Source organism: Ursus americanus, chromosome 5 (genome assembly GCF_024610735.1).
Source record: "Ursus americanus isolate L20-20 chromosome 5, mUrsAme1.1.p, whole genome shotgun sequence".
Lineage (NCBI taxonomy): Eukaryota > Metazoa > Chordata > Mammalia > Carnivora > Ursidae > Ursus > Ursus americanus.
In genome coordinates, this window is record NC_142131.1 from 78,264,052 (window position 1) to 78,282,429 (window position 18,378).

At 37.3% G+C, this 18,378-nt stretch overlaps 1 protein-coding gene across 1 annotated transcript; it reads left to right on the forward strand.

Annotated features, from left to right (window-relative positions):
• Positions 1-5,419: 5,419 nt before the first annotated feature.
• LOC123799334 (vomeronasal type-1 receptor 4-like) lies at positions 5,420-6,397 on the forward strand. The gene has a single exon (XM_045808381.1). The coding sequence runs from the start codon at positions 5,420-5,422 to the stop codon at positions 6,395-6,397; it is 978 nt and encodes a 325-aa protein (XP_045664337.1).
• The last annotated feature ends 11,981 nt before the right edge of the window (positions 6,398-18,378 follow it).

Consider the following 18,378-nt stretch of genomic DNA (forward strand, 5'->3'; position numbering starts at 1 on the left):
AAACCCCAAATTTGTTCATGGGATTACAGGAGCTCACAAAAGAGAACCTTGTAAATTACTAAAATTACGTCATTTTATACCTAATCTCAAAAAGGAAATGGAGTGAGGATGAAGAGGATTTATGAGATGAACAAGTAGGTTTTCAGGGGAGGAAAAGGCAGATACAAAAAGTTTGTGATGATCATTGACTATGGAGGTGTAAGTGGTATTTTTCATCCTTTTCATGACAATAAAAAAACCCCAGAGAAGGGATTTTTTTGAATAGTTTCAATCCCAGAAGTTCCTGCTTTCAGTGAGGAAAAGAAGCTCCTAGAAAGCTTTTTTTCTGCAACCATTGAATCTCAAATGTCCTTACTTTAAAATTATCTTTATCATAACTTTGAGAGTTTAAGTGGGTCTCCGCAATCCTATCTGAATGTTTTCAAAGAAGTTTCTTTCTCAGATAACTAATGCTTCTGGAAAAGTATTCTTTTTTCTTGATTTTCTAAAGTGCTCCATCTCATGACTTTTAATTTATTCTTTTTTTTTAAAGATTTTATTTATTTATTTGACAGAGATAGAGACAGCCAGCGAGAGAGGGAACACAAGCAGGGGGAGTGGGGGGAAGAAGCAGGCTCATAGCAGAAGAGCCTGATGTGGGGCTCGATCCCATAACGCAGGGATCACTCCCTGAGCCGAAGGCAGACGCTTAACCACTGTGCCACCCAGGCGGCCCATGACTTTTAATTTATTCTGATGGACATATATCCTAATAGTTTTTCTATCTCTTCTTAAACTTTACCTTTCCCATAATCCTCTCTTGGCTTCTGTGCCTTTTTGATTTGCAGGATTTTCTTTAGCTTTTTGCCTGCCTCCACTTCTGTTCTGTTGTTTGTTTTTTCTCTCTCTTTCCCCTCATTGTGTTTAGCTGATTTCCCTGCTGGGATGACACTACCTCCACCCTCCTGTTCTTTCTGATTGCACTTGTTCCTTCACATTTATTGTCCGTCTCTTTACTTTTTCAATTTGGTTAACTGTCATCTCCTGATTTTAATTCTCTTTCTCCTATAATGCCCTTCAACTCTTCCACCTATTTCCTCATTTCTTTTAACCATTCTCTTCACATATTGCCTTGTATTCCTTCTTCATATTTCTTGGGTCTTCATCATCTTCTGATCTGACAAAGAACATATAGAAAGGATTTGTCAAGTTCAATGCAACAAAAGGGTTTAGATTCTTTTGAAAATTGCATTTGCATTTCATTTCATAAATTTTAAATATTCATAAGAATTGACCTTTTATGGTAGCAGATATTCCGATTTATAAATGTCAATGTAGTGCTACTGATTTCTGTCTTACCTTCTGTCAATTGATTTATATAATTTTATCCAAGAAATTTTTGCAGACGTTTGAGATTATGTCATAGTATTACTGTTACTGTAAACCTTTTATTTTCTAAAATTATATTGTCTAGTCAAGGAAATAAGTTTTAAACTCATGAGTTGCAATACCTATTATAATATTTTTCTGCAGAGTTTTAACCTTATTTTCAGTGTAGACCATATTATCATCAGTAAATGATAATAATTACTTTTTTTTGGACTTTTGGAGTGCTTATCATTTACAATTCTTTGCCACATATCTTAAGAGAGAAAATGAAATAAAAATCGGGACTGGATAGTTGGTGCAAATCTGACATTTCTGACTAAAACTAACTATGTGGGGTTTCATAATGTATTAATTTGTTCTGTTTATATTAGGTAGCTACCCTGCACAAATTAATAATTTCCTTCTTATTTATAATGTGCTACAGAATTTTATTTTTATCATAAATGGATATTAAATGTATATGAATGTTCTTGTCCCATTTACTGTGATAGTCAGGAGCCATTTTTCTTTAGGATGTTAATATGGACAAATTTGTGAAGAGATTCCCTAAAGGTAAGACATCTTAGCATTTCTTGGTAAATCTAAACTCTTCACAATACATTATTCTTGTTTACATCTTGGTGCATACAGTTTACAATTATTTAGATGTATATTTATATATTTAATTGAGGTGAAATGAATATAACATAAAATTAACAATCCTAAAGTGTGCCTTTCAATGGCATGTATAATATTTGCAATGTTGTAGAACCACCACTTTGTTAACTTTCAAAACATTTCACCACCTCAAAAGAAGCACAGATGCCCCCCTCCCCACCCACTCATTCCTCTATCCCTTATCCATCCAATCTCTAGCAACCACATGTCTGCTTTTTGTCTATGGATTTATGCATTTTGTAATTTTGTATAAATACAATCATAGTCTAAGTGACTTTTTGATTGTGAGTGGTTTTACTTCTAGGCTAGCTTTCTCATGCAAGTGTGGTCTTGTCAGTAGTTAACTAGGGGACGACTGGTGTCCCATATGGGTATGGATGTTTGGAATGAAATGGCTTGGCATATAGTTTTGGAATTTGGCTGAATATTTCTTCTCTATGGTTGCTCAGCCCATAAAAGGCTAGGATGCTTCACATGGTGGTGTGGTGGGTTTTCAGTGAGGAAGAACAGCAAGCTCCACCTAAGGGCACTTATCAAGATATTGCTTGTGCCATGTTTACTCTACACTAACTGGCCAAAGCAACCCAAGTAACAACCCCCATTAAAGGGACAGAGAAAAGCCACATCATGGGTGCAACCTCAATGTCAGTGGAGAATTTATAGGCATTTTTGCAGTCTGCCACTTCACGGGATCAAGAGCAAATGAGATGCAACAAATTGGAGACAGGGAGTAGAGACAATTCCTCAGAGGAGAATTGCTCAAAAGAAGAGAAGTTATTCGAGAAAGTTGCAAGACACACAGTACATTTGCATGTTGATGGGGGAAATTTGATAATGCCTGAGAGAGAAAAGAATAACAGAAGAGATGGTCTTGAGCAGGAAGGATATTTCCAGATTTATTGCACAAAGGCATGGATGGACTCTAACAAAAAGCACAGACAACCCATTCTCAGAGCCAGAGGACAAAGCTGAGGTTCTGAGCAAGATGCAGAAAGTGGGATTGATGTACTGGTGGGATTGGGGGGAATGTCTTTTGATTGCTTTATTTTTCTAAATTATATATGGAAATCACTGGTGGATGAATGAATGAGGAAAATATGGTATATATATACGCACACATGAACATATATACACTTACACAATGGAATATTATGTATAATATATATACAAGGTGTATATATATAATGACATATTATTCATACAGAATGGACTATGTATATATATATACACACACAATGGAATATGATTCTGTCATAAAAAAACAAGGGAATCTTGCCTTTTGCAAGAACATGAATGTAACTTGTTGGTATTATGTAAAGTTGAATAAGTCAGACAGAGAAAAACAAATATTGTATGACCTCACTTACACATGGAATTTAAAAAATTCCCAAAACATCCACTGAATTCATAGATACAGAAATCAGACTGGTAGTTAACAGAAATGTAGATTGGAGGGTGGGTGACATGGGTGAAAGGAGTCAAAAGGTATGAACATCTAGATATAAAAAAATAAGTCATGAGGATGTTATTGGCAGCATGGAGACCATAGTGAATGGTGCTGTATTGTATATTTGAAAGTTGCTTGGAGTGTAGAATTTAAAATTGTCATTATAAGAAACAACATTGTAACTATGTGTGGTGATGGATGTGAAATTGACTTATGATGTTGATCATTTTGCAATATATACAAATATCAAATTACTATGCTGTACATCTGAAACTAACATAATATTTCATTTCAATTATATCTCAATGGAAAATATGCAATGGACCATCAATTGAATATGAGATTTGGAGAGGATTTTTCGGTATTTTGAGAAAGAACAAGTTATGAAATAGTCATCAATAAGAGTGAGAATACTCAAGGAATACTCTTGAACAAAATTTAGTGGGATTGCTGGCTGAAATGAAAGCCCGCTGGAGCTCAGTGGTGAGGAATTTAATATAAGTTCACTTAATATGGTTATGTATTTTTCTGTAGCCTTGTTTATCTGAGTAGAATGATGTGAACTAGGCAGACTATGTGTGCGTGAGAGGACTATAGATGCAGGAAAAAAAGTGATGGCATCACATGCTTTTGCAGGAAATGATTATAATCCTGAATCAAGGAAGTTTAGTTGAAGAGGAGGGATTAGGAGGTCTTGTGGAGAGCAAAGAGATCAATGTTTTGCAGACACAATGTTTTGCAGTTGATGTTAATGTAAGTTTGGAATCAGAGATTACATAAACTATGATAGCTTTTACCAGGAGGATTTTACCAGGAGGATTATATGCTTGGAAGTGATACATAATGAATTTACAATATTGGTAATGGCAGACTCTAGTATGTGAGTAGGAGAGTGTGGATGACATGGGGGAAGGCAGAGGAAAGAGTGTTGGAAGAGAGGAAATCACAAATGTTAGAGAGGCTGAGGATACTGGACAGGTTCTTTGTGTGGATCATAGGATCACCAAAGATATGACAGGAGGTGAATTGGGGAGTGTTGCAGTGAGTCAAGTGCTAAGAAAGGGAGTGATTTGGGGTGAGTAAATTACCTCCAAATGGATAGTGGGGTCTGTAGACTGATGACATGTTGCTTCAAAGCCAGAGTGATGAAGACTTATCTGAAAGTGTTGGGAATCAAAAAAGACATTCCCACCTTCTGTCCTGGTGATATAGGGGATTGGGGAGAGATAGATACCCCTACCTGAGAGAGATTCAAGAGAATCAGTGATTTTTGGGTAGAATAAAAAGCTGAAGTGAATTTTCAAAACAGAACTGGAGGATGCAGTGTACTGACCCAGGAGGTGATTTGATATCGTGTACATTGGAAGGGTCTGGAGTTTGAAAGTAGTGTAGCAGGGTCAGGAATGGCACTTAAAGAGCCAGATGTTCATGTGTGACTCTGGGGATGGAGTCTTCTCCTGGTGAATGTCTATAACAATAATGTGTGTCCTGTACAGTAGAAACACTACTATATGCATTAAAATACATAATAGCTTTTTATTGTTCATGGCAAAAGATGGAAATTCGTTCAAATATTTGAGAGAAAGTTCAGACTATATACATAGAAGATGAATGGAATCTGTATCAATCTGAAATATTGCTTTTAATGAAAAAATACTTCTTCAGATTACTCAATTTATTTCTTAGAATTACACGTATATTTTCATTAAAAGTGTGCTTTATCTAACCCCATATATTCCTGTGCAGTGACATCAATAATCCTTGATATTTACCTCTAGAACTAATTCTTACTTTCCTGAATATTCTTACAGAGCATCTGCACGACCTCCTGCTGAGGATATCATACCTCATGGAGTCTCCATATGATCCAATTGTTTCCATCAGGTTTACAAACCATTTTCAGTTCCTTTTGAATCTGAGGAAGAGTGTATCAAAGTAAAGAGGTCAATGAATGTGATAGTGTCAAGTGATACTATTTTGGGAGTGTTCATTCTCTCTCAAATTGGGATTGGTTTTATTGGAAACACATTGCTACTGGTGTTACTCATCAACACCTTCTTAGTCCAGCTACATACAAAGAAGCCTATAGATTTGATATTTATCCACTTGATTTTAGTGAATATCATGACAATTCTTTTCAGTGGGATTCCAGAAGTAATGAATGCCTTTGGAGTAAGAAATTTTCTAGATGACATTGGTTGCAAGGTAGTGATGTACCTGTACAGAGTCACCCGGGGTCTTTCCCTCTGCACCACATCTTTCCTGAGTATTTTTCAGGCCATCATTATCACTCCCAGCAACTCTAGGTGGGCATGGCTCAAACCCAAAATCTGCACATACATTTTTCCTGCCTTCTGTTCTTTCTGGATCATCAACATGCTGATCTATATCCATGTCATCATGAGTACATGGGCCCCCTACAACAGCACAGAACTTGACAAATTCTATTCTCTGACATACTGTATTGGGAAGAATCCTGATTACATTCAGTCAGTTGTCTTTCGAGGGTCCATGGTCTTACGAGACTTTCTGTGTGTGTTCCTAATGATCTCGACCAATGTGTACATGGTAAAATTCCTTTTCATACATCGCAAGACAGTCCAGCATGTCCACAGGACCAGCCTCAGCCCAAGACCCTCTCCTGAAACCAAGGCCACCCACACAATCCTGGCACTGGTGAGCTGCTTTGTTTTCTTTTACTGGGGTGATAGCTTCCTTACCATTTATGTAAGTTATAAACGTAAGATAAAAGGGCTGGAGAACATCACTATAATTCTCTCCCATTGTTATCCAGCAATCTGTCCTTTTTTACTGATCAAAAATCATTACAAACGATTCTTTCTGAACTGTGCCTTTGCAAAGATGAGAAAATCCTCTCAACACAAAATTTCTGTCAACACCTGGTGCCCTCACACACTTCTCTGACAGAAAGGGCCTCAGTTAGAATGTCCCACCCTTAATTTAGGGAAGGTCAAATTGTGAAAGAGTGCTAAGAATTGTCCCTTTGGACATCTCTCAATCCATCCAGCTTCATGAACATAGGAGATAAATGACTAGACTTGTGGAATACAACATGTTTGAGACAGATACACCTGGATGAGGCAATCTTTACTTTATAATCATTCTCAAAAATGCATTTTGATTTTTTTGCATTATCCTATCTTTAAGAGATTTTTCCTAATGTTTCAGATCTATAGGTTCAGTTACAGTAACTACACTTGCTGTATTACGCTAGACAAATCTTCCCTTAGACCAAAAGACTTGGTATCTGCACTATTTCATACTATTTTCATACTTTACATACTTTACACCAGTTATATTTGGTTTAAGCATAAGCAGTGATATGTGTAAATACAATCATGTTTCTCTCATCTTATGAATAACGCTCCAGTCCCCAAAAAACCATCCTCTATTCTTTAAGAAGCCCCACTTTACTTCCTCTATGCACACCTTTGAACCTATTTGCATCCCTGGAAGTACTTCTTGAATAGTTCTTTTTTTTTTATGCATGTTTTTTGTGTCAATAGCAAAACGTGTTTTCTTTGCAGATTTCTACTTTTAGAAAGAAATATGGGGCCATTCCTTTATGTCATATTACACTATACCATAAAACCTCAAAAATTCTGCTAGAAAAGAGCTAAAATTATCAACAAAATATTTTAAAATATTTTTTCCCTAAGAACTACATGCAAACAAGTATAATGCAGCAAACATCACACTGAAAGTGAAGCTGTCCTCAGCACATGAGTGACGCTTACAGCACAGAACTGTGTGATTCATAGCTTCTCATGAAAGGGAAAACTGGGAATTAGAGCCAGAGAACAGAGACTGACTGATGAGGTAAAAAACAAGCAAACAAAAAATTCAGCTAGGTGAAAACAAGGAAGGCATGAAGACACTCAACTGAACATAATTACAATATGCAAATACTAATTTTTTAAAAGCTAATGTATTTCTAAACTGTCAGACAAAAACTGGGACTTGTGATGGAGAGGGTACTACAATAATGATAAAGGTTAAGACAACTGGAACAAAAAAGTTGCCCTAAAATTTTGAACCCTCAAAATAGGCTAACATCAATATAAGAAAACAAATTATAAACAGAAGTCAGCATATTCATGATTTTAGTGGGAGATTCACACAGAATTATTTCAGTAATTGGTACCCCTATAGGGAAAAATTGTGTACTTAAAACACATACCATTGATCAATGCAAATTGAAACCATAACGAGATAGTTTACACTCACTAGATTGGCTAAAAAAAAAAAAAAGATTGATGATTACAAGGGTGGAGAGGATGTGGGGAAATTGGGACCCTCTTACAGTGTTGGTGGGCACATAAAAAGGTGCAGCTATTGTGGAAAACAGATTGGAAGTTTCTCAAACAGTTAAACATGGAATTAAGATACAGCCCAGCAATTCCACTCCCAAAGAATTGAAAAGAGTTTTCCAAACAAAAAGAGGTGTATGTGAATATTCACAGCAGTGTTATTCATAATATAAAAACATGGAAATAACCGAAATGTCCACCTACCAATGAGTGAATAAAAAGACATGGTATATTCATAGCATGGACTCATATTCAGGAATTAAAAGAAAAGAAGGAATGACACATGGATGAACAATGAAACCATGCTAAATGGAAGAAGGGATTTTTTTTTTAAGAGAGAGAGAATGAATGGGGCAGAGACAGAGGGCTAGAGAGAATCTTAAGCAGACTCTGTGCTGAGTACAGAACACAACGTGGGGCTTGATTTCATGACGCTGAAATCATGAACTAAGCTCTCAAACCCTTAACTGACTGAGCCAACCAGTCACCCCTGGAAGAAGCTAATCTTAAAAGACCATATAATGTATCATTCCACTTATATGAAGTGTCCGGAATAGGCAGATCCATAGAGACAGAAAATAGATTAGCAGCTGCCTAGGGCTATGGGCAGGAGTGAGTGGGGTAGGGAGGGGTGAAACAAGGAATGCTTCTAATGGGCACAGAGTTTCCTGCAGGGGTGATGAAAATATTCTAACTTAGATTGTGGGGTTGTTGCACAGATCTGTAAATATACTAAAAACCATTGAATTGTACACTTTAAATTGGTGAATTATATGCTATGTGAATGATAGATCAATAAAGCCATTATTTTAAAAAAAAGATTACTTATTATTGGACAAAATACTTAAACTTTTAATTTAAAGTACATATTAGAAATTATTTTCAACCTTGAGTTACAGAATATACATTTGTTCACATGTACATTTAGACCATTTAGAAACTTGGAACCTTGAGAAAGTTGACTTGGGTGAGGAGTTCATAATGTTTCTAAAGAAATAAGCAGAAGTGTTTCTACACGATCACATTCATAAGCTTCTATGAAAATACAGAAGCAATTGAAAACAAGAGAAGAAAGCTTCAACATTTTTGAAATTGGAAATACTTTCTAATATAACTTACTGATGAGGTAATGTAAGAGAAATGATACGTTATTCATTCTTGAATACTGAAAGGATACATAACAAAATTGATCAATGCAGCTCAAGAGGTAAAAGGAGGATAATTTATGACCCTAAAAGTTACAAAAGAAGAAGTCTAATAGTGTAATAAAACGAGGGTTCAAATTAAAGCATTATAAAAACTAAAATGCAAAAAAGAGCAAATGTGAATAAATAAATTACACGAAAAACAGACACAAATGAAACAAAAAAAAAAAAAAGAAAAGGAGAAAGAAGAAAGTCAAGGAATTTACCTTGACAAATATATAGAGTAAGTGATTTCAAGATGGAGCTAATAAAAATACATGTAATTCAATAAAGCTGAGTTGAGAAAGAGAATTCCTGTGTAGATCACTAAAACAATTGAAACAGTACTTCAAAAAGCTACATACATGGGATTTCTGCTTCTGGCAATGTTGGAATATGTAATTTAGACAGCCCACCCACTGAAAACAGCTACAAAAAATACATAAATATAAGAAAGCCTGCTCTAAGTCAAGGAAGTATAAAGGGGCCATGTAGAAAGAGTAGAGTCAGATTGAGGGCCCATATTTTGTGCTGTGTTCATCATGGGGATGTTTCCCAGTTACTGCAGAGATTCCATGGAGAGAGAGAGAGACTTTGCAGAGCTTTTAACAGTCTCACAAACCAAGGAACCAAAAGCAGAGTTCAGGGCTCACACACAGTGAGCATGCTTGTTACCAAACCCAAGTTTGGCTGGCTGCCCATTGCTGGAAATATCATTACTCAAGAGATGTGTCTTGATTGGAAAGGAATTTGAGCTTCATTCATGAAGCCAGCAAACTGGGGAGAAGGCAGATTCTTGTCCAAAGGCCAGCTCTGCGGTTTCTCCCTATCCCCGGGATTTTTGAAGTGGTTTAGCGTAAGCAGTAAAGGCAGTGCAGTGGTCTGCAACATTTCTCGTTATCTTAGTGCTGGTGTTGGGGTGGGGGTGGGGTTGGGCTCCAGGTTCTGGTTCCCATTTCCTGGTATGTAGGAATACCCTTTTCCTTCTGCACAGGAGGGCACGTGTTTAGATACTCAAAGGGACATTAATATAAAAATTGATGTGATCTAAAGAAAGAAAACATTTTGCTAAGAAAATTGCTAGGCTAATCAAAGAGCCTAGGTGGTTTCAAGCAGGCTTGCTGACTTCTCTGGACTGGGAAAGTTCTGGTCCTTCAATCCTCAAGGCCATTTCTCTATCTGCTACAGATCAAGGGACTTAGGTCAACCAGTAAAGAGTGTGTTAACTTGAAGCAAGTAAACCCTTAGGACTGGCCAGAACTGATAAGATACACAGACACACAGACACACACACACAGACACACACACACACACACAGACACACACACGCACACACACACTCCTATGCATACACCTATAGATTTATTTTGAGGAATTACCTCATGTGACTATGAAAGGTGGCATATCTGAAATATGTAAGGCAAGATAGCTGTCCTCAAATTCAGGTAAGGACTGATGTTCTAATCTTGAATTCAAATTCCATATGGAGCCTGGAATCCAGGTAGGATTTCCATGGTAAAGACTTCAGGTAGAATTTCTTCTTCTCCAAGGAACCAATTTTTGTATTTAAAGCTTATAACTTATTCGATGAGGCCCACACTCAATACTGAAAAAAATCTTCCTTATTTAAAACCAACTTACTGTATTTGTAAGTACATCTATAAAATACCATTACAGCAACATCCAGACTAGTTTTCGAACAACCAACTGGGTCAAGTGACACATAAAGTTTAAGCAACACAGCATGATTACTACAAGCCTTTGCCATTTGCAAAGAGCAAATGTAAAGCCTCTTTGAGCAGATATCACCCAAAGTCTCAGATGACTTGTATGGTGTTTTATTTACCATGCTCAGCCTTTCAGGGAATATAACCTGAAAGAAAAGGTGAGATCATTGATGGAATGAAAAACCAAAAACAAACAAACAAACAAGCAAACAAAAAGAGAGACATGGGGTCCCAAGTGATACACAAGTGATTCATAGAGTTCAAAATAACTGTATTGCCTCTGGGGAAGAGAATTTAAAAGTCCAAAGTATGAACATGGCAAGATAAAATGGAAATGAGAGGAGGAGTTAAGATGGCAGAGGAGTAGGGGACCCTAATGTCTTCTAGAACCTGGCATTCAGCTAGATAGTTATCAAATCATTCTGAACACCTCTGAAAGCAACTGGACATCTGAGAAAGAATTGCTGCAGTTCTACAAATAGAAAAGTGACCACTTTTTGCAAGGTGGCAGGTGTGGAGATGTGAATCTGAGGTGATATAATGGAGGATAAACCACAGGGTGGGGGAGAGGGTGAGCTTCCGTAAGTTTGGTACCAGAAACTTTTATAAGCAGTGGAGCACAAAATCAGAACTTTTAGAAGTATGCCTGAAAGGTGCTCAGGAGGCAAAGTTAGGCAGAATCCCAGGTGGGATAGCATGGTCTGAGGATCCCCCAGGTCATGAAAAGAATGGGGATGTCTGAGTGTGGCAGAATTCCCAAGCATCAGAGAGGGGTAGCCAGGTGCAAACAGTGAGTCCAGGTACTGATTTTCTGCTCAGAATTGCCATAAACTGCAAACCACTACCTGGTCCAGCGATGGCTATCCAAGCAGGGACCCATCAAGAGGTAGAACCAATGGGAGATCACACTCCTTTCCCCAGGAGGACTGTTGAAGGTGCGGGCAGCAGGAGTCCATAAATTTTGGAGACTCGAAATGGGTTTGTGTTCCTGAGATAAAAATCCTCGGTCACATGCTGGGGGACTATACCGTATCAGTGGAAACCAGGCAGACAAAGTGATTGACTACTTTTCTTTGAGGTCTCACTGAAAAGTGGGGGATGAGAACTACCAGCTCGGAGGCTAGAGATCAGGGCACTGTGATTTTCATTTTCCCTGCCCAATTAGTGCGAAATGGACCTCATAGATATATACAGAACACTATACCCCAGAACAAAAGAATACTCATTCTTTTTAAATGCAAATGGAACTTTCTCCAGAATACACCATATACTGGGTCACAAAACAGGTCTCAGCCGATACCAAAAGGCTGAGACTATTCCCTGCATCTTCTCAGACCACAATGCATTGAAACTGGAACTCAATCACAAGGAAAAATTTGGAAGAAACTCTAACACTTCAAAACTAAGAACCATCCTGGTCAAGAATGGTTGGGTACCAGGGAATTAAGAAGGAGATTAAACAATTTTTGGAGACCAATGAGAATGAAAAGACATTGGTCCAAAACCTATGGGACACTGCAAAGGCAATCCTAGGGGAAAATACATAGCCATCCAAGCCTCATTCAAAAGAATAGAAAAATCTAAAATGCAGTTTTTATATTGTCACTTTAAGAAGCTGGAGCTGGAAGAGAACAGACATAACCCATGCATGAGAAGGCAGGTGATCAAGATTAGAGCAGAGATCAATGAATTAGAAACCAGGAGCACAGTAGAGCAGATCAACAGAACTAGAAGCTGGTTCTTTGAAAGAATAAATAAGATCCATAAGCCACTGGCCAGACTTATTCAAAAGAATAGAGAAAGGACCCAAATTAATAAAATTATGAATGAAAGGGGGGAGATCACGAATGCCACCAATGAAATAAGAAGGATCATTAGAAACTTTTATCAACAACTTTATGCCAATAAATTAAACAACCTGGAAGAGATGGATGCCTTCCTGGAAACCTATAAACTACCAAGACTGAAACAGGAAGAAATTGATTATTTAAACAGATCCATTAATTCCAAAAGGAGTGAAGCAGTAATCAAAAACATCCCCAAAAACAAGAGTCCGGGGTCTGACAGATTCCCAGGGGAATTCTATCAAACATTCAAAGAAGATATAATACCTGTTCTCCTGAAGCTGTTTCAAAAAATAGAAACAGAAGGAAAACTACCAAACTCATTGTACGAGGCCAGTACTACCTTGATCCCCAAACCAGGCAATGACCCCATCAAAATGGAGAATTACAGACCGATATCTCTGATGAATATGGGCGCCAAATTCTCAACAAGATCCTAGCTGATAGGATCCAACAATACCTTAAAAGGATTATCCTTCATGACCAAGTGGGATTCATCCCTGGGATGAAAGGGTGGTTCAACATTTGCAAATTGATCAGTGTGATAGGTCAGATCAACGAGAAAAGAATCAAGAACAATATGATCCTCTCCATTGATGCAGAAAAAGCATTTGACAAAATACAGCATCCTTTCCTGATTAAAACCCGTCAGAGTGTAGGGATAGAGGGTGCATTCCTCAATTTCATAAAAGCCATCCATGAAAAGCCTACAGCGAATATCATTCTCAATGGGGAAAAGCTGAAAGCCTTTCCTTTAAGATCAGGAACACGACAGGGATGCCCACTCTCGCCATTATTATTTAACATAGTCCTAGAAGTCCTTGCAACAGCAATCAGACAACAAAAAGGGATAAAAGGCATTCAAATCAGCAAGGAAGAAGTCAAACTGTCTCTCTTCCCAGGTGATAAGATACTCTATATGGAAAACCCAAGAGGCTCCACCCCCAAAGTACTAGAAGTTATACAGCAATTCAGTAATGTGGTGGGATACACAACCAATGCTCAGAAATCAGTTGCATTTCTATACACGAATAATGAGACTGAAGAAAGAGAAATTAGGGAATCCATTCCATTTACAATAGCACCAAAAATCATATGTTATCTCAGAATTAACTTAACCAGAGAGGTAAAGGATCTATATTCTAGAAACTCTAAATCACTCTTGAAAGACATTGAAGAAGACACAAAAAGATGGAAAAATATTCCATGTTCATGGATCGGAAGAATAAGCATAGCTAAAATGTCTATGCCACCCAGAGCAATCTACACTTTCAATGCCTTCCTGATGAAAATACCAAAGACATTTCTCAAAGAACTGGAACAAATAGCCCTTAAATTTGTATGGAACCAGAAAAGGCCCTGAATCACCAAGGAATTGTTGAAGAGGAAAAACAAAGCTGGGGGCATCACGTTGCTGGATTTCAAGCTATACTACGGAGGTGTGATCACAAAGACAGCATGGTACTGGCACAAAAACGGACACATTGACCAATGGAACAGAATAGAGAACCCACAAATGGACCCTTGGCTCTATGGGCAACTGATCTTTGACAAAGCAGGAAAAAACATCCAGTGGAAAAAAGACGGTCTCTTCAATAAATGATGCTGGGAAAATTGGACAGCTATATGCAAAAGAATGAAACTTGACCACTCTCTCACACCATACCGAAAGGTAAACTCCAAATGGATGAAAGACCTTGATATGAGACAGGAATCCATCAAAATCATAGAGGAGAACATAGGCTACAACCTCTTTGACATCGGCCACAGCCACCTTTTTCATGACACATCTCCAAAGGCAGGAGAAACAAAAGAAAAAATGAACTTGTGGGACTTCATCAAGATAAAAAGCTTCTGGGCAGCCAAGGAAACAGTCAAAAAAATTGAGGCAGCCCACGGAATGGTATAAGATATTTGTATATGACACTACAGATCAAAGACTGGTATCCAAGATCTACAAAGAACTTCTCAAACTCAATACATGTGAAACAAATGATCAAATCAAAAAATGAGCAGAAGATATGAACAGACACTTTTCCAATGAAGACATGCAAATGGCTATCAGACACATGAAAAAAATGTTCAAAATCATTAGCCATCAGGGAAATTCAAATCAAAACCACATTGAGATACCACCTTACAGCAGTTAGAATGGCAAAAATTGACAAGGCAATAAATAAGAGATGTTGGAGAGGATGTGGAGAAAGGGGATCCCTCTTACACTGTTGGTGGGAATTCAAGTTCGTACAGCCACTTTGGAAAACAGTGTGGAGGTCCCTTAGAAGGTAAAAATTGAGCTACCCTATGAACCAGCAATTGCACTACTGGGTATTTACCCCAAAGATACAGACGTAGTGCAGAGAAGGCCATGTTCCTCAATGTTCATAGCAGCATTGTTCACAATAACTAAATTGTGGGAGGAGCCGAGATGCCCTTCAACAGATGACTGGATTAAGAAGACGTGGTCCATATATACAATGGAATATTACTCAGCCATCAGAAAGAACGATGACCCAACATTTGCAGCAACATGGACAGGACTGGAGGAGACTATGCTAAGTGAAATAGTCAAGCAGAGAAAAACAATTATCATATGGTTTCACTTATTTGTGGAACATAAGAAATAGCAGGAAGATCAGTAGGAAAAGGAAGGGAAGAATGAAGGGGGGTAAGCAGAAGGGGAAATGAACTATGAGAGACTATGGACCCTGGGAAATAAGCTAAGGGCTTCAGAGGGGAGGGGAGTGGGTGATTGGGATAGGCTGGTAATGGGTATTAAGGAGGGCACATATTGCATGGTGCACTGGGTGATATACGCAAATAATGAATTATGGAATATTACATCCAAAACTAAGGACTATGGTGACTAACATAACATAATAAAATATTCTTATAAAAATAGTAAAATAAATAAAAAAATAAAATAAAATAAAAAAGAAGAAGTGGTTTATTTCTACAATGGAATATTACTCAGCCATAAAAAAGAATGAAATCTTGCGATTTTCTATGACGTGGATGGAGCTAGAGAGCGCTATGCTAAGCAAATTAAGTCAGTTTGAGAAAGAAAATTTCCATATGATTTTGCTCACAGATAGAATTTAAGAAATAAAACAAAAGAGCAAGGGAAGAAAAAGAGAGAGGCAAACCAAGAAACAGATAAGAGTCTGTATAGAGAATAGGGAACAAACTGATGGTTACCAGGGAAATATGGGGGGGAGTATGGGTAATATGTGATGGGTATTAAGGAGTACAGGTGTGATGAGTACTGGGTGTTGTATGGAAGTTCTGAATCACTATTTTATGCACCTGAAACTAATGTCACACTGTGTGTTAACTAACTGGAATTTAAATAAGAACTTCAAAAAAGATGATGCTTGACTCTGTGTACTAATAGTGTTTGGAGTACTTTTCATCTATGTTCATAAGAAATATGGGGCGACGTTTTCTTGAAATGTTTTAGTATGCTGTTGATACATTTTCAGGAGTTTGAAAAAAAGATCAGTGTTAATCTTATTCAGTGTTTGGTAGAATTTCTCCATTACAACACCAATTAAGCCATCTGATCCTAGGTTTACTTTGTTTTGTTTAGAGGTGTTTCCTGTATTTGGATCACTGTTTCAGCCTCTTTACATACTCTAAGTCTATTTAGGCTTCTTATTTCTTTTTAAGTTAGCTTTGGTAGTTTGTGTGTTTCTAGGAATTGATCTATTTCATGTAGAGTCTACTTTATTGGTATGTAATTTTTATAGTATCCTCTTATCATTTTTGTCAGGAAGTTTGACAGTAACGTACCCACTTTCATTTCTTATTTTAGTAATTTGAGTATTCTTTTTGAGACATAGTCAATGTGGTTAAAATTTTCTCAATTTTGGTGATATTTTCAAAGAAAAAATTTTTGGATTCATTATTATTAATTATTGTTATTATATCCATTTAAGTATAGTTGATACATAAGGTTACATTAATCAGGTGTACAAATCATGATTCAACAAATCTATGTCATGCTGTGCTCACCATAATGTAGTTACCATCTGTCACCATTCATTGACTGTATTCTTTATGCTGTACCCTTAATCGCTTGACTTATTCATCTGTAACTGGAAGTTTCTACATCCCCACTCCCTTTCACCCATGTTGCCCATCCTCTCACTCCCTTGCCCTGTAGCAAATACCTATTCATTTTATGTACTTGTAGATCAGTTTCTGCTTTTGTTTGTTTGTTCATTTGTTTTTGTATTTTAGGTTTCACATACAAATGAAATCATATGGTATTACTTTTTCACTTCTGATTTACTTCACTTGGCATATTATTTTCTAGGTCCAGGCACATTGTTGCAAATAGCAAAAATCTCATTCTTTTTTATGATTGAGTAATAGTTCATTGTGTGTGAGTTTATTTGTGTGTGTGTGTGTGTGTGTGTGTGTGTAACGTTTTTACTGATTTATCTGTGAATGGATGCTGGAGTTGCTTCCATATCTTGGCTATTATAAATCATGTAGCAATAAACATAAAAAAATCAGTGTTTTTGGGCTAATACAACTACATAACCATGAGACAAAGATGTTCCTTGCCTCCAACTTTTCAATATAAACAAAAATTGATTCAATAAGGACCATAGAATTAATACCTAGCTTGGAATCACAGACCACGGGCAAGTTATTTAACCTTTCTGAGGCATTGATAAAAACACCAACCTTATGGAACTATTGTGTTAATGGGCTCACAGGAGCGCCTAAAACCTAGCATGTAATATCTTATATATGCGAGTTGAATCTGAGGTCCAAAGCAGCTGATACTCTTAAAGTCCACACCACTGTGAGTGGATGACTCTTGTTATTTTCTCATCTTGGGATATCAACTCATAAAGGATATTGGATCAAGGATAATATAAATAAGCCAACAGAACAAAGGAAGGAATATCAAGAGGAAAGTGTATTTTTTGACAACTCTACGTTACTGGACACTTGTAGACTGTTTGACAACTATTCAGCCGTAGGTACGTATGCATGTATGTATGTATTTATTTATTGATGATAGCTATTTTCTTTAAAATTTTTTATTATGTTATATTATTCACTATACAGTACATCATTAGTTTTTGATGTAGTGTTCCATGATTCATTGTTTCCATATAACACCCAGTGCTCCATGCACTATGTGCCCTCCTCAATACCCATCACCAGCCTAGTCCAATCCCCTACCCCCCTCCCCTCTAAAGCCCTCAGTTTGTTTCCCAGAGTCCATAGTTACTTGTGGTTCATTCCCTCTTCTTTTTACCCCCCTTAATTCTTCCCTTCCTTCTGCTACCAATCTCCCTGCTATTCCTTATGTTCCACAAATGAGTGAAACCATATGATAATTGTCTTTCTCTGCTAGACTTATTTCACTTGGCATAATCTCCTCCAGTCCGATCCATGTTGCTGCAAATGTTGGGTAATATTTCTTTCTAATAGCTGATTAATATTCCATTGTATATATGGACCAAATCTTCTCTATTCATTTGTCTGTTGAAAGGCATCCTATGACCCAGCAATTGCACTACTGGGCATTTCCCCCAAAGATACAGATGTAGTGAAGAGAAGGGCCATATGCACCCAATGTTCATAGCATCATTGTCCACAATAGCTAAACTCTGGAATTAGCCGAGATGCCCTTCAACTACTCAGCTTTAACTGGTCGTCCTACAGATTTTTTAGTACCTCTATCACCTTCAAAAGAGATAATTTTTTCATAGGGCTCTTTGATGAGGATTTCCATCAGAGAAGACTTTCCAGGGCTTGGATCAATGAAGTACATGTGTATGAATAAATGCATTAGGG